Source organism: Podarcis raffonei, chromosome 3, assembly GCF_027172205.1.
Source record: "Podarcis raffonei isolate rPodRaf1 chromosome 3, rPodRaf1.pri, whole genome shotgun sequence".
Taxonomy (NCBI): Eukaryota; Metazoa; Chordata; class Lepidosauria; order Squamata; family Lacertidae; genus Podarcis; species Podarcis raffonei.
The window spans coordinates 68,287,214-68,310,910 of NC_070604.1; the positions used below are offsets into that span (position 1 = coordinate 68,287,214).

Consider the following 23,697-nt stretch of genomic DNA (forward strand, 5'->3'; position numbering starts at 1 on the left):
GCACAAATTACTTGCCTTGCCCCGGGTGCTGACAACCCACGCTACGCCACTGTATGTGACACTTGAGGGGGGGGAATTGCCCACTCCTGGTGTACTTCAAAATGCATAAAACCACAAAGTTTGACTTAGGGGAAAAAAAGATGATGAAATATTTTATTACTATTAGCTATAATTTGACCACATACTTCCTTTAGGATCCCAGGGCAACAAATAGATAGGCAGTTAAAATCTTGAAGGGATACAAAACAGTATCAGCAAAACAATTTAAAATACATAATTCACGGTACAGACAAGGAAGAACATGTCATTAGCCGTTTTCACCCTTCCTCAAAGATCCAGATAAACAAGTAGGCCTTTAGCTGTCAGTGGAATGATAATTGTGCAGGGAAACTAACTCTTAGGAGAAGATCCATAGGGTGCCACAGTGGAGAAAACCATATTCCCATGTTTTCATTTTGACAAAGCCTGTTGGTTGGAGATTTCAAGTAGGACTAAGACATCTGTAAACATTTTGATGAAATTTATGCCTACACATTTATTAGTCCCACTTGAAATCTCCCACAAGCAAACTTGATAACTGTTGCTCCTTGGAGAAGTAGGTTAAAGTCAATCTGAACTAGCTAGGTGCTTCTGACTGAAGAGACCATCATATTTATTGCATCATCTGGATAGAAATTTTGGGGTCATTCCAAATTTGAATATGGTTTATTTAGATCAGGACAGCGAAATAACTAATCAGGAAGAAACTGTTTGTACTTGGTGTGGGGAGTTGAGATAAATGCAGGATAACTTGCTTTCTGAGTCCTTTTTCCAATTTCCTACAAAATACATTCTCTTTTGTCCATGTCTCTAGAGTTAGAAGAGACAAATGCTCTCTCATCCTCAAAAGAATCTCCTAACTTCCTGGGACAGTTACTGGTTTTTCTGTTTATGGATTCAGTTTCAAGACTGAACCAGTTCATCAGTTTGGGCTCCTACTTCTGGCCCAGGCCAAGAGCCAGTTTATACTTGGCAGTGTAACATGGACATGTTTTTCCTGAGCTGTTCCTACGTATGCTGCGGACGGGGGAAAACATGTTTAAATCTTTCCCTATTTAAAAAACTGCACAAAACAAATTAGCATGTTTGGGAGAAGAGTTCAGCCTATTTTTCTCCCAACACACTTATTTTTCTATGGATAACTTATTCCCCACATACACAGTAGTACAATACTGGAAGCGCTTCCCTCAATTCTGGCAAATGTGTCACAGTTGTGGCAAAATACGCACCACACAGTGAGACATAACCCATATAAAAGCCTTATTTTACATGGCACAGACTACTGCATCGTTACATAATTTCCTGCTATACAGCAGATAAAAAAACTGCAAGTGTGGGTACAGCTTTAGTAAGCCAGTCTTTGGTTGTCTGCTTTCTAAACAAAGGTACAATATCTTAAAGAAGGATCAATATACTCTGAATCATGATTTCTTGGAAACAATCCCCAATTCAAGCTTTGGTCTAACCTCAGTGAATTCAATTGTTTCGTTAGCAGCAAGTGTCCATACATTTATTATAACACTTGCTGAACTTTTCAGAAGTGTGAAGAATAAAGTTGAAGTCCAGCAAACACAAGGCTGTTGGGATTATCTTCACAATCTTCTCAAACTTCTCTTATCATTCACAAGTTATCAGAAAAGAACTCTGCCAAGTTCAAACATGACCTGCAAAAGAAATAGAATTTTATTATATTTTTTTCCAAGTGTTTTCATTGGTAATGAAAGTCAACAGATCCAAACTCTTCCTTACAGTGGTATTTAAAACCACACTTAAAAAAACACACACCCTAATGCTAACTAATACAAATAGGGCCCCTTACTCCAGCACAAGCAATCTGTTCAGCAGCTAAAGGCAAAGGGATGGTTAACATTTTCATAAGTGACGGAAGATTCTAATGTTGCTCACTCACCCATATAAGCCTGGTGGCTAGAAAGATAAAGAAACAGTACTATTCATGCAAGCAAAGGCCTCTGTAAGTCAGAGGTAGGCAGGTGGGGAGGGGATAGGATGACAGGATAACAGCCTTCTTTCAGACACTGACTTAAAAGGTGGTCACTGAACAGCTCCTTTCATCAGCAGGTACTACTTGAATTGCTATTCAAAGTCTTCTGCTTTGCTCTCGCACTTGCACCTCGGTGTGTGGAGACTGACTGGGGCTCTGATTTTGTACATAGCAGTTCCTTAACTGGAGGAAACAGTTCCCAGCCACTGCTTGACTTAACAGGTGTAACTGCTGTTGATTGCCCCCAGAAACCAAATGCATTTGTAGTTTGCGAAATAAAAAGTACACAAATTCCAGTAACACAGGAAGTAATTACAGATCAATATGCATTCTCAACTTAGAAATGCATCATGTGACATAGAAAACAGTGTAGACAATGTAACCTGTGGCTTTCAGGGCATGTAAACTCAGAAAGCCATGAATACGCTTGGCACTTGAACTACATGCAGGTTACATACCATCCCATGATGGAATTTTGTGATGTGAAGACGTCCTAGATAACTAATTTTGATTTCTTCTTCTTACATATAGGTAAAAATTATGCTGGTGCAGCGTGGTGGCCAAGTTGCTTGTTCAAATCTCATTTAATCAAAGTCCCTATTCTCTCAGTTTCAGTTCGGCATTTATGATTTAGGGATAATATGGCCTACTTTATAGTTCTGTTGCCAGAATCCTCAAAATAATGTGTGTGAAGCATTTTGAACACTAGAGAGTGCTATATCTACATAAATTCTCCCCAACTTTCCCGCATCATGTTTAATTAAATTGAAATTGTATCAAGACGTGATTCAGTGAACTTGCTAACATTATAGGAAGTAATATACTGATTGTACTCACAAGGAAAGAGCTCAAGACATGTTTGTTTCAACAAAGCTGTTAGGTTCATACTAACACTGCACAGCAGCGCATTGTTGCAGACTTACCTCTATGGTGATGAGTATCACTATCATCCACTCTAAACGCAAAGCATGTTTTTCACTCAAATGATTTCTCATCAAATCTGTCAGCTCTGTGCAGTGCTGGAGCTTCTCATTCACCACCTGCAATAGAGGAACTGATACTTCAGAAATCCTTGAGTAAACAACTTGTTCAAGGTATTCTCACCTAAACAGCTTATCCACTGAATGGGGCTTAATGAACATACTGAAGTTTGATGAACTATATCAGAACTGATGTTTCTATCAATGAATGCAGCAGAGCACCCAACACCATAAAGTTAGCATTAGGAGTTTTGACATCTCAGTGTTAGCAGATTTATTGAACAGTGGTTTACAAATATAGACCACAATGACTACATCAGCTGGAACTTTGTTCATTAATAGTTACTAAAATTGAACAGTTTCTAAAGTTTTGGGTTTAAGTAATGGAAGGTGAAGGCAAAATCCAACTCAATCCAGTGCAAAACGTCAACTTGTAAAGGATTCCCATAGACCTAACTGAACTATAATTTCTCCTCCCCTACATGCATGTGTGCATAAGCATGGGATAGCTGCAAACCATGAAGAATGAATTAGAAATGACTGCATTCCTCTCATATCTCCATCAAACACTCCTGTCTGTTCAATCAAGTGACAATCAAGCTGGACTGCCCTAACTGCAACATATTTTCAAAATAATGTCCCTTTCAAATGCATTTTAGCAAAAAGAGTGCAATTTTGGACTCTTATCACCTGGAGGGCAAGAATCAGCACTTCCTCAAGACCTTGTTTACATAATACAGCTCCTAGTTCTTACCAATGGAGACCCTTTTTCAAACCAATTACCAGCCACATAGGAATCAGAGAAACTCACTAATGTAAGACTTGTACAGGCCTGCCAGAGTTTTCACAGGCAGCTATGGAACCACACCTATCAGCAGGAACAGCAGTTAATAGATTGTCAAAAGATTCATTGTGATAAGCAGATTAATATCCTTTAGGAGAGAAAACCTGGCTTTGTGGGAATCGGGTTATAGATGCTTCAGGTTACAGACGCCGCTAACCCAGAAATAGTACCTCGGGTTAAGAACTTTGCTTCAGGATGAGAACAGAAATCGTGCAGTGGCGGCGGGAGACCCATTAGCTAAAGTGGCACCTCAGGTTAAGAACAGTTCTTAACCCGAGGTACAACTATAACGCGGGATGAGCTTGCTATATGAGAAAACTATACTGTAATTAACAAAATTAAATACAATACCAGCAAGCCAGCTCTGAGTAGGAATGGAAAAAAACTGGACATATTACCCAAGAGAAAGAGAGAATAAGATTTCCAAATAGTTCACCTTGCTAAGAAAGCAAACAGAAAACCAGTTTACTACTGGGATTGGGGTTTTTTGTTTGTTTAAAATTAATGGCATGAAGCCCCAAACCACGTAATGTTCTGCATGTGCACTGCCCCATGGAAGCCCTTTGCTCCTAGAAAAGATGCTCCCAAAATTTGGTGGACCCTCTGGAATGGCCTGTAAAGAGGGTAGTATACACCCTGTGAAGTGGGAAGAATCAACAATCCCCCAGCCAATACTAGGCAGAAGTATCTTCTAACTACACATGGGTCACTTTGAGTCCATGCCCATATTGCTCATCAACAATGAAATACTTGTACACATCAAGTGCCTTTATTTACTTAAATTTATGTCCTGTCTTTCCTCCAAGAAGCCCAAGGTGGCACACACGACCAAGATGACCAAGAAAACAGAAGAAGAAAATGGAGAAGGATGAAAAGTTTAAGACTTCTTTGAGGTGAACCTATCTGTGAACAATTGGCAAAAACTGAAGTTTTCGCTGAGGCAGGAAAGCTGGAATTGTGTGCCTACCTTAACTCTGCGATTAATGCTGAGAAACTGGCAAGTTTTATCATATAACTGTTCAAGATGCTCTCTATCCCAATAGAAATCTGGAGTCATCAGCAGGTCGGAACTCAGATTTATGCGGTGCCTGAGGAAAGGTAGGTAAATACATAGATTCAAAGCAATTATGGGTGGTTCTTCCCTCCTAATCTGAGTTAATAATTATACCTAGGTGGTTCAGATGTAATGCCAAACCATGGTTTGACACAAAATGAATAAGCACTGGAAAACTCTCAGGCTTACACAATCCATTTTTCTATCACATGCTACAGCTGCTTCACTTGCTTGAAGAAAAATAATAATTTTCCAGTACCAACAAAATGGCAACCTATGGTGTGCCTCACACCAGGAAAATATGATTTTGTCACAGTGAAAAAGGGGTATTTCAGGCTCCTTTTTGTGCCAAACCATGAAGGCTCTATGAAGGCTATACTGGTCACTCAAAACAAAGTGATGATTTTCGTATTCCCTTATGGGCTTCTTTGAGAGGAAGCCTGGACTATAAATTTAAAAAGTAAATATTCATTACTTTAAAAAGGTACAAATTTAATTAAGAAATTGGGCGGTATTCACCTAATGAATCCTGTCAGTGGAAGTCCTGCAGAAGGGGTTCTACAACAGGGCTCCCCCCCCCACGTGCCCCCCCCATTGGCGCAGGAGAAGCTTCAGAACAGCACACGGGAATTGTTCTGTCTGGCACACTGATACACTTGCACAGATGGAACTTTTGGAATAGCAGGACATTGAATTCCATCCATTATTTTTGAACAAACAACTATGTTTGTTACTGAACCGCTTTTCCCCCTTGACTACACTATCCTACCAATAAGATCTGGAAACAATCCTGCTCTCTGGTTAAGACCTGTTCCTGCAGCAGGACTTCTCATGATTAGTACTTCTCAGTGGTACTTCTAAATTCTTATGATTAAAGGATTTAGGGCTTATCTCCCATCTCTAAACAAAAAGAGATTCCCTGCTCTCAGCAGCTGATCTAAGCTTTATTTACCATTACCCTTCACAAATCATACAGGTCTATTACAGACATTCCTAGAAACAGGATTTGGGGAAAATACAGAACTTGTCAAGGTTATAACAGACACACTTGCTTATGCTCTTATCACATATGAAGGCTTAAATGCAGCTGCACCGTACACTGTAGCTCTTAAAAACGGTTACAATAAATCCATAATGTTATTCAATAAGATTTCCATTCAACTGAAGATTCTAGTTTCATGTTTAATAAACACCAGTTAACAGGGTACGTATTTCCAAGTGTTCAGACAATATGGTGCTAACTGGGGTGTGTAGGAAGAGACATGACTGCATTGTGCTCTTCCACTGTATTTAACATTTTGGTTTCTAATCCTTGGTGCCCTAAATCGATCCACCTCTTGCAATTAGTAGACTTGACTTTGGGTGTGAGCTTAGGATATCTTTAAAAAGAGGATGCTAGATTTCTATGGGAAGTTTTGCTTCTCAAAAGAGAACCAATAAGTGTGTTGGTAGTGAAGGCCAACACGAAGGTGGCTGGAAGTGAAGGATCAAAATATATTGTAAACGTCTTCAGGATGCCTTGTGGGAAGCAATTTATAAATGAAATAAATAACAACGAAGTGTCCTGGGAATTAAGTTAAGTTTCCTTGTTTTAATGAAGATACCTCAACGCAAATAATTCCCCAATTTTCTGCATCACATCAGCATGAGAGAGCTTCACCTTCCTTCTTGACTTTAGTATCTGTTAAAAAGAGAGTAGTGAGACGTTAAGAGCGAATATATGTTGCAAATAGCTCAATTTAATAATAGTACGTAAGACCAATGAAGTAGTGAATACCTCAGGTATTGACTGGATAGATTCTACAAAATTGTCCAATGATGATTCCCAAATTGCCAGCTTCACTACATTAGGGAAAAGTACAAGAGATTTATTATTCAGGTTCACTACCCTTTAATGTTTTCACAAAACCAAGTCCCTACTTTCAATTACCGTATTTTTCCGTCTTTAAGACACCCCCAAGTATAAGAACCCCCCCCCATTTTTGGGGACTCAATTTTAGGAAAACAAGGGGAGATGGCCCCAAGTTGTTGAGCCTCTCCCCCTACACAGCTGCAGGCAGGAAACACTCCCTGCATCGTTTCCCACGTGCAGCGGCATCAGGGGAAGTTGCACTCCCGCCAATGAGCTGGCTGGCTGCACGCAGCTTCTCCCCCCCCCCCCCGCAGATGCGGGCAGGAATCACCCCCCAGATCGCTCGCTGCGGCATCGGGGGAAGCCACGCTTCTGCCGATTGGCTGGCTGGTAGCACACTGCTTTCCCCCCCCCCCCATATGCCACTATCCATGTATTGGATGACCCCAATTTTTTAACATGATTTTTGAGTCAAAAAACCTCGTCCAATACATGGAAAAATATGGTATATGATGTCTTCGCAAGGAATCTAAAAAATGCATGCTTGAGGGCCAAAACAGATGTCAGGTGGGAGACTTGCAATCAGACTTCCCAGTTGTTGGGAATTAAAAACAAACTTTAAAACAGCAATGGAGTAGGGATCTCCAGGTTTTATTCTAGAAGTGACAGCAGGTAACAGGTGCTAAACTCTCAATCTAAATCCTCCCCACCACAAATTATTAGCCTTAGGCTACTTCCTGCAAAGCTGAATTACTTTTTGTGCCACTGAACTCCAGAAGTAACTCAATTGCTTATCATTTGAATTTGATATCAAGAAGGAATTGTCCAAAACAGACATAGCAACACACATTTTAAGGATACTTTATCTGTGTACCTCTGCAATGATCTCTGAAGTTCACTTCAAGTTCTTTGCATCATGCCGAAGTAATACTACTATACATAACTTATCTCTGATGCACATTCCCAAGCTTTCCTCATACACACATTTTAGGTAACACTTTGGGGGAAAGTTTTTCGCAGCACATGCTACACATCCCAAATTCTGATGCAAAATGCTGCTTAGAAAGCCTGATGCAATATATCACTTACCAGAAAGGCAAAGAGCATTTGAAAAAGCAAACTTCTCTAGAGTAATTTCATCAGGATCTAGTTCCGAATTTATCAGGATTTCTCCTCTATGAAGCTTTGACTGTGCTCTGTAAAGAGCAAGAGGAATACTTTAATTGACCACATGCACCAAAACAGAATATGCCTAGTATGAATCCATGACACATAGGAACTAGCTATACTATACTTTAAAAACAAAAACAAATCAGAGCACCTAAGAACATGCTTAGTTCCCGTCACAGATAATGGAAGAAAACTTCAGACTTGTTGAGCTTCTTTTTCAACTCTATTTGTCAAACAAGAAAAGCTCTTCACCTGAACAGGGAGTTTCAAAAGCTGCTTAGCAAGTTATTTGGGAATTTTTTTTTAAAGGGCCAAGTATATATGCCGGCCGACTGAGGCGACAGAACTCTCAGTGGCCCGTTGCAATTCCTTTCTGAGGTCAGTTGCATCCACCATTACTTTCTCTTAAGTTAGTACAGGTGATTCTTAAGGTTAATTTATCTTGGAATGAGTGTCAGTTGGTGCAGACTGAAGATACTGGTTGGATGTGTGCAATCGCTTGCTGATCCATGTCCCTTGTGGCTTATAAAGGGACCAATGAAGTTATTAATACAGTACCTCATTACGAGAGGCAGTGGTCCCCAGTTCTCTAAAGGTTTTTATTATTATTTAAATAAGAATATTTTTGTGCTCCCTGTCTCAAAGATGGCAATGGCAATACTTTCTTACTTTGCAAAGGAATTGCAAATGCAGCTTTATTACAAAGATTATGGGAGGTCTAAACAAGCTGGCAGAGTAGCGTAAATATTTAGCAATGTTTTCAGGAAACAAATATATGCAAGAAGCTACATTGCACAGAAACTAGCACTTGATGACATACAAACACTTACTCTCCTAATCTGTAGTTCATCTCTTCATTTTCCCAGTGAACAAGCGCAACTTCGTATGGCTGAATTTCATGCCTTTCCAGCATTTGCATGATACTCTTCATCTAGAAAAGATCCTGCATATTAGAATTGCTGACAAATGCTAGGAGGTCATCATATAAACCTGCAGGCTAATAGTCATGGTGCCTTCAGCCAGTTTTGAAATACCATGGAGATGGAGGGTGGAACTGCACATCACAAGGAAAACAACTCCAGCTTTTCCTTACAATGCAAATACAGGGGCAGAGAGAGGCGTACTTACAAGGGAGAATTGACCTAGGAGAGGAGATGCTTCACACTTCCCATCTCTCAATCCCTCCCCCAGAAAATGGTCTCAGGCAGTTTTTGGTCCCCCCCCCTTAATCTGGGCTCTGAAACTGGAAGCAAGCCCATTAGAGGAATAAACATTAAAAAGAGGAGGGTGTGCGAAGGAAGGCTAAAATGATAGGTGTGAGAGAGGTTAAGCATCCCTGCCTCCTACTACTTTCCCCCCTACAAGCAACCTCTGACATCACACTTTTGCTAGGCGCAGATGTGGGACTCTGTGTTTGCAAAGGCAAAATGTAACTCCTCTCAGAGTCTGGCTCTACTTTGCACATGGCCACGACCCATAATATCTTCTGTCTCATCTCATCGATTTCCTACAATTTTCTACACTGACAACATTGTCTTTATTCTCAAATAACAACTTGCAGAAATACATCATTGTGAATAACTTAGTTTTCTTAAAAAAACAAAAGCATCAAAAGACATGGGACAAAAACTCCCACTGCCCTTCATATACAATTTTTTTAAAAACTGAAAAATTAGACTGTAAACTGTAAAAAGATACATTAATAGCATTTGCTAAATCTACACTTAAATCTAGCCAAACCATTTTATTTTGTGGAACTGCAAAGACCAATGGAGTTTACCTCATAAAATTTGGCTTCCACTTACTGTTTTTTCTTCAACATTCCAGAACACAACAGATCCTTCCCTGTATGAACAGAATTTCAAGGTGGTGTTAGCAGCACAGATTATGTTTCATGCTTACATGTGTATTACTTGGCAAGAATAAATACTCTATTCTAGATAAGGATGGAGAAGAATTTAGTTTGTTCCACTTTAAGTGAACTGACATAATTCACACCCAAATTAATACACAATCAAAACAAAATTATACTTTAAGATTTTAGTGGCAATACTTGGCTCAGAAACATACAGATGCATACACTGAGGGGAAAATACATATTTAAATAATATTTTGTGATTAAAAATTAAGTACATAAATACAATTTTAATGGACTTTTTAAAAAGCCAGAATAATGCAGAAACAGCATGGAATCAATTTATGACTGTACTGATGTGAAACTGACGCAGACTGAAAATAGACTTTTAAACATACAGTCCTCAACTCATCCAAAATTTTAAATCTTAGTTATCTGGCTTTGTGTGATCAATTAACCAATTACTATGGTGATGGTGTGTTTATGAGGGTTCAGAAAATATTAAATAGCTTAAAAAAACTTCTAAATGGTTGCAATTATTTATTCTCAAAAAAATATAAAGAGTGCAGAGGCTGGCCATCACATAGTACAATTCTATACATAGTACAATTCTATATATAGAAAGGCATGAAACTGCAATTGTCAGTCCTTGCCCCTGTACTCACTGGGAATTACTCTGGAGTTTGTGTATAGCTGATGGCCTTAGGGAAGCGCTGCCACCCCAGCCTCCTTCATTACAGCAAAGAGGAAGGGGGAAAGATCTGTAGTTGCTTGGGGGTTAAGGCCTTTTGAAGCCCAAGTCCCAGAGTTGCTATCAAGCTAAGCAATAAAACATATCATTTTGTGTTACAATATTTTTTTTAGTCCACATGCACTTTATTGCTGGGCATTGTTTACCTGAAGAAAAAAATTATTCCAGGATCATATTCTTTCGCTGAGCTTTCTGTACCAATCACCAAAACGTTTGCTGCATCTTGTTTAAAAGAAAGCAGATTTGGAATCATATTCTGAGACACAGAAACAGCGTTTAAAACCCTGTAAAACATTTACCCTACAACCCCACATATAATTATCTGGGCTAAACCCCACTGAGAACTGTGGTGATTACATCTAAGTAAAACTACTGGGTTGCATTGCATGTGTCCATTTAATATACAGTCATACCTCGGGTTGAAGTAGCTTCAGGATAAGTATTTTCGGGTTGCGTGCTGCGATCAAAATGATGTCATGCGCAGAAGCGGCAAATCGCGACCCGCGCACACACGGGTTGCGTTCGCTTCTGGATGCGAACGGGGCTCTGGAACGCATCCCGTTCACATCCAGAGGTACCACTGTAGACCTATTTCAGAACCTTTGAAATGTTAAAGGTACCACTTGCTGATGTGGGGAGAGAGAGATTTGGCCTGCTTGAGTCCATAACAGTTCCTAATACAGTGGTACCTCGGGTTAAGAACTTAATTCGTTCTGGAGGTCTGTTCTTAACCTGAAACTGTTCTTAACCTGAAGCACCACTTTACCTAATGGGGCCTCCCACCGTCGCTGCGCGATTTCTGTTCTCATCCTGAAGCAAATTTCTTAACCCAAGGTACTGTTTCTGGGTTAGCGGAGTCTGTAACCTGAAGCGTCTGTAACCCGAGGTACCACTGTATACTGAAAACAGAATTAGGGGTTTGAAGTACTCATGCAGCTCCTCACCTAAGCCTCAAGCCCTTTAGCACTATATAGCACAGCAGAGGAAGTCTGCAGTACAGCGCTTCCAAAAGCATTCCAGAATTCATGCTGTAGGATGGCTGGTGATGTGAATAGGAGTACTTCTATTGCATGCAGATTACACATGGCAACTTTTTCTTTTCACTTGTACATGTGTACAAGTGCTATTTTCAGATTAAAGATCTACAGGCATTGATGAAAAGAAATGCTGTCAACATCTGGAAATAAAAGTATGTTCAACAGTGGTATTGTTTTACCCTCTGATCTAGAGTGACAATTTATGTTCAGTTTAAGAACCAATAAGCCGTTATACGAGGCCCTTCCTCAGTTTACTCATGTAATAAATAATATCTCCGAATTACTTTACAGTGCTTGCCTACCAAATTGCTCTTATGAATTTAAACAGCTCAGGAAAAATATCAGAAAATATACAAGAAAGTGGAGAGGATTACCACAAAGAACAGATCATAGGAAAATGTTTTGCCAATGTGCTTCTAAGTATTTAAAGTGTTTGTCTCATTTCATAGCATTAGAAAGATTAAATAGGTATGTTTTTGGTGCAGTAGCAGCTAAGCCACATTACAGCATGCAATGGAGCATGTTTCAAGATGCATTTCTGTTCAGAAAGTTTTGAAAGAGAATTTTACAAGGTGATAATCATTATTCCACAGTTGATATAAACACTGCAGTTTTAATACTAAGAGGAATTGTGTTCCATGCATTCAACAGAAGAGGGGCAAACTGTTCAGAGGTCTACCTCTAGGTAATGTTGTTATTTCAACATAGCCATATGACGTCAGATCATGGCATAGGGTACCAAGATTATATTCTTCTGCTGTTGCAAAGGCTGTGCACTGCATCAGATCCTGTGCCAAAGGAACAAAGTTTAGTTTAAGAAAACAATCAAGTGATATATTTAGAGGACATTTATTTGGCTTATTCACCAGCACTGTGATACACTCGACTGTTCTATGACCCCTGGTATCAAAATGCAAATGTCACACAAATACTAGGAGAGCTATCCTAGCATTTTGCTAATAGGTAAAACCACTGTGCTTCACAAATCCTAGAATTAAAATTTAAACTGCAAGCCTTTCATGAATACCATGGTATAAGATTCCATGTGTAAAATATTGCAGTAGGCTTATTTATTCATTTTGCCTGCTGAACAAGACCCAGAGCAGGCCCTTTGGAAGCATCCTGGAGTTTGCAGGGGTCTAGAGAGATACAAAAGACTCAAATGCAATATGGCTATGATCCTATACAAACTTAGTTGGGTGCAAGCCCAACAGATTTTGTAGGATTCAATTCCAAATAAATAAAACCAGGCTGCAAGTACTTGAGTAAATTACTGCCCAAACGTTTTATCCCCTTCTTTCTCTCCCCTTAAAAAGGCAGCATTATAAAGATTACTCTCATTTTCTGTAACTGGAATAAAGTATTTTTTCATTAACTTCAGCACTTCATATAATCTAAAAAAATGTGTTAGTGACAAGTGTTTTGTTATCTGGTGTGTGTCAAGATTAACACTTGCCCTTGCAAAAAATCCAACATTAACATCCAGCAGGTGGTGCTCTGCATCAAAGAAAGAGACAATTTTGTAACTCCAAATGTTTTTATGTACTATAGTCTGAGTCAGTGCAATCTCTGGCACAAGGTTTTTCCATGTGGCAGCTTTCACTGAAGTAACCTACCCTTTCACCATGTCTGACACTTTGCCCTGTATTTTTGAGATGGAAAAAACCACAGCAACAGAAAAAGGTTTCTGCAAAACATTTATTTGTGTGTAATTACAACCCCCCAAATGTTTTGGGTGTTTAAAACATCAGTGTTTTCAGAAACCAACCTGCATTTCAGTGACATGGAAACTTAAGAGCATATTCAACATAGCACAATATGTGCATGCGTACACACACACACACACACACACACACACACACACACCCAACACTTGTCTCAATGTAACTTGACCAGGAGCAGCACTTGGGTGATTGCATCACGAGTTACCCAGAAATTTCACCCTATATAACAATTATGAAAACGAATGATGCTCTTTGGGGGAGGGAGCAAAAAAAGAACCTACCTAAGGCCAGTGCTTTTTTTCTGGGGGTACGCATACCTCTAAACATTTTGTAAATCTTTGTACTTTTGTCCATTTACTGTATTTATTTCCCCCGATTTGAACTATAAAATGGTGATTTTCTTGAGTCAAAATGAGAGTACCCCTAAACATTTATTAAGAAAAAAAGTACTGCCTAAGGCCAAATAAAAGTTGGCAAGCTCTGGGGGAAACATTTTTATAAAAAGATGTTTGATTTGGAAAGAATGGTAGTTTTCTTTTATTTCTGGATAGGGTGTCTGTATTCTTCAGTTCCTGTATTGAGGATACTTGCAAGGGAAGTGGGGGCAGGTAGTGTAGCTTCTAAAGTACAGTGACTCCAGCCTGGGAGGAAGCCTTCTGTCTGATGAAAGCCCTTCTCTTTCTTTTATCTTTGGTGGAAAGATAAAAGCATTCTTGCCTGTGCTCAGCGTCACTTTTTGCACATTTCAGCTGACTAGTAAAAAATATTGTCAGGTATCAATTCCAGCTACAATTCTCATACCTACTTCACAATGTGGTTCACTGCAGAGGTTTAAAAAAGGAATGGGTTAGACCAGGGGTCAGCAAGGTTTATCTTGCCTGGGCCTGTTCGGTTGCGCGGAGATCCCTCCGTGAGCCGGATCGCATGTGCTCGATTTTCGACCGCCGCGTCTGCACAGACACGATTTTCGGCGCTGCAGAAGCAAGTCCCCGTGCCATGCTGCACCAGTTTAGCGCAGTGCATGAGCAGGCAGCTCAGTTTGGGGGCAGCTTGTGGGCCAGTCAAATGACCTCTGTTGGCTGCTTCCAGCCTATGGGCCTTAGGTTGCTGACCCTTGGTTTAGACTGAGACTAGAAAAGTAACCATAGTTTATTGTTAGTCTATATTGATACCATCTGCGAGCCAGCTACGGTTTTCAGAGCTGTGCTCTACAGTGCAGTAGTGGCCAAACTGCTTTGGCCCAAGGGCTGCATTGACGGTCAGCCACCCCTCTAAGAGTTATACGCCAGTGGCGTGCATAGCTGATATATCCACATTTGTTTACATACACTCTAAGCGTACCCCTCACCACACACACACATTCACAACGCGCATACATACTCTCACTAGACATGATGGTCTCGTCTCTCTGACATATATGCATTCATACACTCTCACATACAAACACATGCACACACAGGTGCACACACATAACCAACATTTCCATGTCTGTCCACTCCAGGTGGCTGAAAACACTGCCTTTTACTTTGCAGAGTAAGCAGCTGTATTTCTCTCCATCCCACTTCAGTGCTGGAATGAAGGTAGATAGAAATGCTGCCTTTTACTCTTAAAGAGCAGGCAGGGGGCATGTCTGAAGTTAGAAGAGCCTTCTGCCTGCTCTTTATAGATAATTTCTAGAGAGCAACCAGCCCACTTTACCCATAGATTTCAGATGGGCTCTCTGTAACTGCCAGTCAGCCAATCAGTATTTACAGCAGGCCTCTTTGAAGACATGCTCCAAGGAGCAATCAGCTGCTTGGTGCTGAAAGTACATCTTCAAAGGAGGTTGCCAAATCCACCAATCAGTTGATTGGCAGATACAGCAACCTCCTTTCAGATTTAACAGGTACCAATCACCTGATGTCGATATGACACCAGGTGACTGACACGTGGGTGCTCCTTCCCACCTGTCCAAGCTGGCTTGCAGGAATTGAGGGAATTAGGAATCCAAATCACCATCCAGATTCAGTTCCCTATCCCTGAAGCAGTTGCTTGCTGAGTATATTTAAATGCCACATCTATTCAAATACTGGTTTTCTTTTCACAATTTAAGCAGGTTCATTTTTGTTCTATCTGGGGTTTTTATCATGCATTTTAAGTGAATATTATTTTTAATTCACAGAGGGTCTTAAACTGTGCCTAGCAAGCCCCCTCACACCAAGACTGATGCAACATATCTTCAACAGCACTCAAATGCCACCACTAAGGCAGGAATGAAAATAGAAGTAACATGACAAGAGCCATAGGGACTTCAGTAAAAACAAAACAAAACCTCATCTTTGTGCATGAATGCTCTTCCTTAGACTGCAGTCATCGACACAGCCAAAGTTGAGGAACTGGGTCAAGAAAGAGTTCATGCTTTCATGGGCTGGCCTACCCTGTACTGTTAGGAAGACAGGAGTTTTCTCATTCCTGCATAATACTTGTTATGAAACATTATTCTGGTCTTCATAACCCTTCAGTGTTATAAGTACTACACTTCAAAGTTTTAATACTTTACCTCAGTTTCAGACGGTAGTGGCAGATTGGCTCTAGATGGCTGCTTGGTCCTCGATGCTTTTGGTAGCCTTTTAGCAGGCAAAATATGTTGATTTGGCATAATTTTACTACTTGATAAAACTGAATAATGTCTATTTGGTATATCTGTAAATTTTCTCAAACACTTTGCATTGTGCTTGAAACTTGTGTTTTTAAGAGCACAAAATTGTTCCCTGTGTGGAGGACAAACATGCATACTCAAATAATTCACAGTCTTTGCTGCAGTAGGAACGTTAGCTTGTGGTCTCTGCCATTCCTTGGCTTGCACACAAAGCCTGCTTAAGCAAGATGTTGTTGCCTCTGGAATGCACATACTGATGGATCTATATGCTAATAAAGAATTGCTTGACACCCCTTGAAGATTGTTGCTTGATGCTGAAAGCCCATATTTATGCAAGTGTTGGCAGTTGCTTGTTTTGTGTGAAGATCTAGCCAGGAATCTCAGTAGTTTAGTTGCCATCTTTTCACTGTGTCCTGAATGAGAGAGTTATAGTGCATCAACTTTCTGACAAGGAGCAATATTTATCATTTTATAAAAACAGTTCTGCACTACAGCAAGTCAGTCACATCAATAATAGGGCTGGTTCTGCATTCATAGGCTCAGCTTCAAATGAAGCAAGCAAGGAAGACTGCAGCAATACATTTACTTTACCCACCACAGCAACATAATGGCCAAACATGGGGTCAGATCAGAATAGTCTCATCAAAATATTTATTCTCAAACATATTAAAATTTGGTTAACGGCAAACAGGGAGATGCATCTTTCTTCCTTGTAGCATAACTTTAACCAGCCAAAAGTAAATAATTCAGTCTACACTCAACAGAATCTGTGAGTCAGCCAATGACTAAGGCAGTGAAAGTTCAGTTTCACCAACTGGGGAGAAGGATAGGCTAATAAATTAGACACATCATACACTGAAACACATTGAATAGCATGGTACTCTGACTGAATAAGGTCACAATGTATTCCTTAGGCCCTAGGTTCTTAGATTGTGGTGTGGCATAGGGCACCTAAAGCACGGGTGTCAAACACAAGGTCCGCGGGCCGAATCCGGCCCGCCAGACCTCGTCATGTGGCCCGTGTAGTGCCGGCCATTCTACACCGGAAACCTCCACTTTACATGCATTCAGGAAACCTCCACTTGTTTTTATATTAAGCGCATGCCATCCTGTGATGTGACAGATACAACCGGCCCTTTGAGGGTGACCAAACTGCTGATGCGGCCCCCCGATGAATTTGGGTTTGACACCCCTGACCTAAAGGAAAATTATTTGGGGATGGCCCTACAGTAGCTGGGGTCCACTAGTGAAGGTTTGGCATTTCAGTCACCTCTGCCTTCAAGTAGATGGCACAACTTTGCTGTGAGGTGTGAGATGAAATTATAGTGACAGAAGCTCATATGACACTTTCCACTTCTTCTCATCCCTGCAGGTGAGACTTGGCACTGCTCAATGTACTTGGCTCTGCTCAGTGTACAGATGGAGGAGGTACTGCCATATTACCTAGCTTCAGGCCACATAAACACAGCTTTGTGAAAGAACTAGGCACTCCCCTGCATAAAGATTGTCAGCGCTGAGCTGGGTGGAATGGAATTACGGTAACTGAGAAGCAGAACCCAGTTCCAAGAGCTTGAGAAGTGCTGCCTTAATGGTCTATCTTGCATTTGACTGTCACTCACATGATCGTTCCCCCTACAACTGCCGGATATCTCAACACAGGTCCAATCTTTCCTTCACTGCGGAATTTTCTCCCTCAGGCCAGGCCATTCCTGCACCAATCATATAAGTATTATTTGGATCAGAAAAAGCTGGACTCCAGGGCCCCCAGGAACTACAGGAAACATGGCAAACGACCAGGAATCATGGGAGCCGTAGGGCCTCAGTATCTTCCTAGCACTGCGCTGAAACCCTCCCTTACAGCGCCCAGGTGACAGGTGAAATTAAAGGTGAAACCCACACCGCTTTCCGCATTCATGCTATACGAGCGCTGCCTCCATCCCTCCCACTAACAAGACCGGAAGGTTGCGGGGAAGGACTCCGCTGGGAACCATACTGCGAGCGCAAGAGGCGACCCGCCGCAGGTGACCATCACAGTATTAGGGCGTTTTAAGCGGGTGCGGGAGGAATGACCCCCCCTCCGCTCGCACTCTGCCCCATGCGCGCTCCCCAAACACCATCCAATCAGAGGAAGACCCAGTTTCACGCGCAGGAGCCTTTTACCAACCTGGCGCCGAAGCACGAGGTGGGAGGAGGACCCGCTCTCTCCACGGAGGGCCGGCGGAGCCACAGAGTCAGCCCCGCCCCCTCCGTCTGTGCGGTTGACGCGCGACGTCATATTCCCCGCCCCAGAGCGCCGATGAAGGTCGCCGCCTCCTCCTGACGAGGCGATTACCCCCAAGGCCTCGCGTTTCGTTTGGCCCCCGCCCTCCTTTACCGAAGGGGCTGGTTTGCTTCAGCGCCCCTCCTCCCTAAGCCCGTTGAGCGAGGGAGCCCAGCCGCCAACCAATGGGAACAGGCGTTGCTTGGGAAAGCGCGCAGCTGCGCCGGGCGGCGCTACGATGAGCAAAATGGCGGCGCCGACGGCAACGCTGCCGCCTCAGCTCGCGGGCAAGTTCAAGGGGTGCGTCCCGTCTCCGCCGCTTCGTCGGGGGCTCTGAGAAATGGGTGGGCGAGGGGTGAACCGTCGGCCATTCGCGGGGAGGCTGGAGCTGTAGAGTACCAGGGGACAAGGGTAGGGAGCTATGTTCGGGTCTCTTCCCCTCCTCGCTCGGAGAGCCGGGGCGGCTGAAAACGCGGCACTCTAGTGAGCCGCTGTTTTCCCTTTCTGCTCTTCTTCCTCCGAGCTCCAGTTCGCTTTGCACGGAAAGCCGGCTTCCAGATTCGGAGCTGCCCCCGCGAATTATTTGCGAGTGTGGCATTTGCGGTCTCAGGGGGGTGTCTGTTCCCCGCACTTTGAACCACTTCTGGTTGGGAAAGGGAGGTTTCGGAACAGAAGCCAGGAACACAGTGGCCTTTTTCGGCTGTCAGTGGGTGGTTGGGTTCCGCTCCACCCCTCGTGCTTCGAGTATTCAAGTCATCCCTGCTTCTGCAAATCACTCGGTGGTTTGCAAAACCAAGTTTTCTATTACGTCGCAACAAAGCATAAGCCATACGTGTCTCTGAGCCTGAATTAGAAGTGAGTTTCCAATTCAGGCTTGAGGCAAAACCAGGAAGTTAAGTCAGAGGAACAGAGCGTATGTGAAGCTAAGTTTGAGATGTCCAAATCATGATTTGAGCAATGTCTTTGACAGAGGACTATTTAATCAATATGTTTGTATTCTCGCGTATTACATTTTATTTTAACCATGCAGTTTTATTTGACACAGAACCTGTGGGCTGCATACTGCTTGTCATGGGAGGTGGGGCGCTGGGGGGGGTAGTGAGGCCAAAATTTGACACACACCATAACCTTCTGGCAGGGTCCTAGAGCCCTGCTGCCTCCTCAAAGCTGGGAAGTGCTAACTAGGCTTTGGGAAAGAGGCGTGAGAGCTCTAGGACCCTGTCAGACCCTCATGCCTCCTTCCCAAACCCAAGCTCCTCCTTACTTTGCTTTGGGAAGGCAGTGCAAGGGCTTGGGGAGGGGGTGTCAAGATTATCCTTGTGGTCCCTTCCAACTGTACAGTTCTATGAAAACCAGTTTTGAAAATATGTTTATCTACTGTGAAACCCAGCAATAATACTTGAATTGCTATTGATTAACAAATCATACATTTTCTTACTATTCTAGACAATAATTCAGATGTACTGACATCAGAAACAAGGCATTGTCTCCCTCTCTCCTCTTATTTGAAGAGAACTAAGTTGTTTATTTGTTAATAGTAAAGAAATGATAATAATAATATGGTGCCCATCTGACTGGGTAACCCCAGCTACTCTAGGCAGCTTCCAACAAATTAAATGAATATTTGAAGACTGACATTTTGGTTTTAAGATAAAGATTATTAAAAGTGTTACCCAGAGTCATAAATACCATCCTTTAGATATGAATTAGAATATTTAGCTTATTTGACCAAGTTCTTATTGGTCTGGGACATGGTTTAAGGAAGTTGCTGTGTACATATGAAGATGAAGTGTAACTGCAATAATCCATCCTTATTTTCCATGGTAAACTGTGTGAGATTAAGACCACAAAACTTTTCCCCTGCAAGTCTGGACACTTGGAAGTAATATTTCTGCTTAATTTTCATATATGGAATCAGTGTATTGCTTAGGACTGCATATCAGTTGGGCAAAATCTTAATGGCTTCAATGTTTCAGTGTGATAAATACTGTGTTTGCATTGAGATGTGGTGTGGAGGGGTATGAGAGGTTTAGAAAAAGTCTGTGTTTAGACATCATGATAAACCATAATTTATTGTGTATAAGAATAATAGACCTGGGCTCCTTCCCTCTGCTCTTTCTCCTCCAGAGCCACAAGGCGGTGATGGGAAGCTTTCACTTCTAATTTCAATTTTTTACAACCATAAATGGTGGTTAATCTTAAATATGGCATGTTTCAAACAAAGATGAGCATTGGTTTATTGAAAATGGAAGTAAAACTTTCCAAGCTTGTCTTATCTACAACAGGGAGGGAAGGAGTATGCAAGCTTGGGAGGAGGCGAGGCTCACTTTGTGAGCCAACATAATTATGGGTTACCATGATATCTGAACACAGCAGTTTACTCCTTCTGTGTAGAAATTACCGTATTTTTCGGCCCATAGGGCGCACCTAGTTTTTTTGGGGGGAAATAAAGAAAAAAAAATTATTTCCCCCCAGGCTTCCCCCAACCCCAGCCCCCAGAACAGGCAGCTCTCCACAAGCCGTGGGAGAGCTGCGTGAAGCCTGAAGCCTGGGGGGCGCTGAGCTCAGCACACCCCAGGCTTCGGGGTGCAGGCAGCTCTCCGCAAGCCCTGGGAGAGCTGCGCGACTTTGCGCAGCCCTCCCACGGCTTGCAGAGAGCTGCGCGAAGCCTGAAGCCTGGGGGGCGCTGAGCTCAGCGCGCCCCTAGGCTTCAAGGTGCAGGCAGCTCTCCACAAGCCGTGGGAGAGCTGCGCGAAGTCGCACAGCTCTCCCACGGCTTGCGGATAGCTTCCTGAAGCCTGGAGAGCGAAAGGGGTCAGTGCGCACTGACCCCTCTCGCTCTCCAAGCTTCAGCAAAAGCCTGCATTCGCCCCATAGGAAGCACACACATTTCCCCTTCATTTTTGGAGGGGAAAAGGTGCGTCCTATAGGGCGAAAAATACGGTAACTTTAATAAAGTTGCCTGATGGTGATTCTGATGGTGATGGAAGTGGCTATTTACAAGCCTAAAACAATATTGTTTTTTTCTTCATAGATCCTTCGCATACAATACAATTAAAGATAGGCTGCCTCTAATCCTGACTAAAGTTATTGATACTCTGCATCGACACAGAAATGAGTTCTTTGAAGAACATGGAGAAGTAAGAAATTGCTGCCTTTTATTCTTTCTCTTTCAATGCTGTTCTCTTAAAAACCTTAAGCAAATCAAACTTTGTGTAATTATTTCTGCCTGCTAAAGTAAACATTTTTCTGCTTCCATAAGAACATACAAAGAGCCTTGCTAGCACAAACTAAAGAGCCAGTATCCTTAGTGGCCCATGTATTTGTGTCAATTTTCCATTCAAGCCTTTTCAGCTAGTGGCCCTCATCACAACTTTTGGCAGTGAATTACATAAATTATTCCTTGTGTGACCAAGTACTTTTCTGTCCTGAATCTGCTGCCATCTGTTTAACCGGATGACCCCAAGTTCTAGAATTCTCTGTCCACTTTTCCCATGCCATGCATAATTTTATAAAGCTGTAACGTCTCAGTCACCCTAGGCCCTGAGGCCACAAGTTGCCTACCTATGGACTAAAGCATTTGGTTGTCATGTTTGATACTTGGGTTCTGGACTTGCACTTTTGATTGGAATTCAGTCAAGTTATTGCAACCCTACAATTTATTGAAAAACATAACTTTATGAACAAAACACATTCAGATTGAAAACATTTGTTTATCTCTTCATTTTCTCTTAATTTTAGAAAGGTATTGAATCTGAGAAGAAAGCTATAGCCTATCTCTCCAGGTTACGGAATGAGCTGCAGACAGACAAACCACTGATTGCCTTGACTGATAACCTCCCTGACAGCACTCTCTGGAACCACTACTTAGAATATCATCAAAGTTTATCAGATGAACCACCAAGTTGGTTTCAGTCTCCTTGGCTATATACAGAGTGTTATATGTATCGTAGAATTCATGAGGCACTCGCTCAAAAGTAAGCATGTGTGTTGTTTGCTATTGTTGCTGTTAGCCCCACTCACCTCACAGAGTGTTTGTTGTGGGGGAGGAAGGGAAAGGAGAATGTTAGCCGCTTTGAGACTCCTTAAAGGGAGTGAAAGGTGGGATATCAAATCCAAACTCCTCTTCTTCTTCTTGTATCGTTTCCATCTGTGGGATGGGGAATTGGGGAATAAAGTTCAAGCTTAAGGTAAAACAGAGAAAATAACTCAATCTTAAGTGCCAGCTGCTTTCCTTTTTTTATTCCTTCTCCTGACTTCTAGTCAGCAACAGAGTGATAGTTGCCTCTTGCATCTGGCACCAAGAGCCAGAGCAACATAGCAGCAGTTTGGGTAAATAGACACCATCCTGTGAAGGACTCCAACAGCCATTTCTGGGCTTCGGTTATTTCCTCTGAAACCTGCTATGCGGTACACAGATCAACAGCAGAGTGCCAGTGGAACATCTGAAGACTGGGGAAGGTGAACTTTGTTCCTTCCTAGTGACTCTTGTCTATTTCATGCATTTTAAATATTTTCTAATCCACCTCAAAACCTAATTTAGTAGGTATAGTATAACTACAAGTTGGAATTTTAGTGTCACTTCTTGCTAAAAATTTTGAAGTCCTTGTAATTCTCTTCTTCCTTTGCTTTCTGATTAATGATAAACCTGTAAAGTGATTTGTTCACTTTAGCCTACAGCTTAATTGAATGAAACAAAAACTGTTGGCTACTTTCTTTTTTGAACCCCACCCATAGAAAAACAGCCATCAAATAAAATTAAAAAATCAGTTGAAAAATACTGTAAAGTTAATGTGTGAAGAATACTTATATTAATTTACGTAACTTATAACCCACTTTCACAGCTTATACAGTGCCTCAGGATATAGTAGTTACCCAAATCTGGAGTACAGATTGCATGTGGAGTCCTATCAGATGACATTGAAATGATGAGGGAAAAATTGTTAACATTCTTTTCTCGTGTTCCTGGAAGGATGAAGGAATACCTTGTTTCTTGGGAAGAAAAAAATGTAAAGTTCGTTTCAATTTTGAAACCATTATGTGTTTCATAATTACAATGTTTATTTGTTATATATTATTGCTTGGAATTGTTTCTCTATAAAAGGTTGTATAAGCTCATTAAAATGTCAAGAAATGTGTACTTTGCTTATGAATTAATTATTTTAAATAACAAAAAACATTTTATATTGAACAACTTCAGATATTTGATTTCTGTATTTCTGTCATTTTTATTAGACAGGGGCCATGTGTGTTAATAAGGGAGGAAAAAATATGAAATATTCCTGGTATATTTATAACTCAAGCTATTGTTTCCTTCTCATGCATTTGTGTACCACAACCAAACCACTGGTCAGAGGTGGGTAATAACTGCAGCTCAGTAATAGAGCAGTAATAGAGCATCTGCTTATCAAGCAGAAGCTCCCAGTTTCAATCTCTGGCATTTCCATGTAGGGATGGGAAGGTTCTGTATGAAAACCCTGAAGAGCTGCTG

At 41.6% G+C, this 23,697-nt stretch overlaps 2 protein-coding genes across 13 annotated transcripts in view; one reads left to right on the forward strand and one right to left on the reverse strand.

Annotated features, from left to right (window-relative positions):
* Window positions 1–1,535: 1,535 nt before the first annotated feature.
* Window positions 1,536–18,298, reverse strand: RMND1 (required for meiotic nuclear division 1 homolog). 2 transcript variants are annotated; one of them, XM_053382171.1, is made up of 13 exons: window positions 18,111–18,298; window positions 17,566–17,655; window positions 15,848–16,359; window positions 12,264–12,372; window positions 10,694–10,769; window positions 9,747–9,786; window positions 8,772–8,872; window positions 7,861–7,967; window positions 6,697–6,761; window positions 6,524–6,600; window positions 4,833–4,953; window positions 2,965–3,081; window positions 1,536–1,703 (listed from the first exon to the last, which is right to left on the reverse strand). In XM_053382171.1, the coding sequence occupies exons 3-13, from the start codon at window positions 16,343–16,345 to the stop codon at window positions 1,671–1,673; spliced, it is 1,344 nt and encodes a 447-aa protein (XP_053238146.1). In that variant the 5' UTR covers window positions 16,346–16,359; window positions 17,566–17,655; window positions 18,111–18,298; the 3' UTR covers window positions 1,536–1,670. The 2 variants fall into 2 exon arrangements, with proteins under 2 accessions (XP_053238146.1, XP_053238145.1); XM_053382170.1 differs by lacking the exon at window positions 17,566–17,655.
* Window positions 18,299–18,311: 13 nt separating this feature from the next.
* The window catches only part of LOC128410660 (damage-control phosphatase ARMT1-like), a 60,003-nt gene continuing 54,617 nt past the window's right edge, over window positions 18,312–23,697 (forward strand). For 4 of the 11 annotated variants that reach the window (XM_053382172.1, XM_053382177.1, XM_053382179.1 and 1 more), the window contains exons 1-3: window positions 18,346–18,506; window positions 21,241–21,346; window positions 21,948–22,183. In XM_053382172.1, coding sequence (XP_053238147.1) covers window positions 18,445–18,506; window positions 21,241–21,346; window positions 21,948–22,183 — 404 coding nt within the window. In that variant the 5' untranslated portion in view covers window positions 18,346–18,444. Of the gene's footprint in view, window positions 18,551–21,240; window positions 21,347–21,947; window positions 22,184–22,469; window positions 22,668–23,050; window positions 23,216–23,697 lie in introns of those variants that run through there. The other 7 variants (XM_053382183.1, XM_053382186.1, XM_053382190.1 and 4 more) reach the window with 7 other exon arrangements.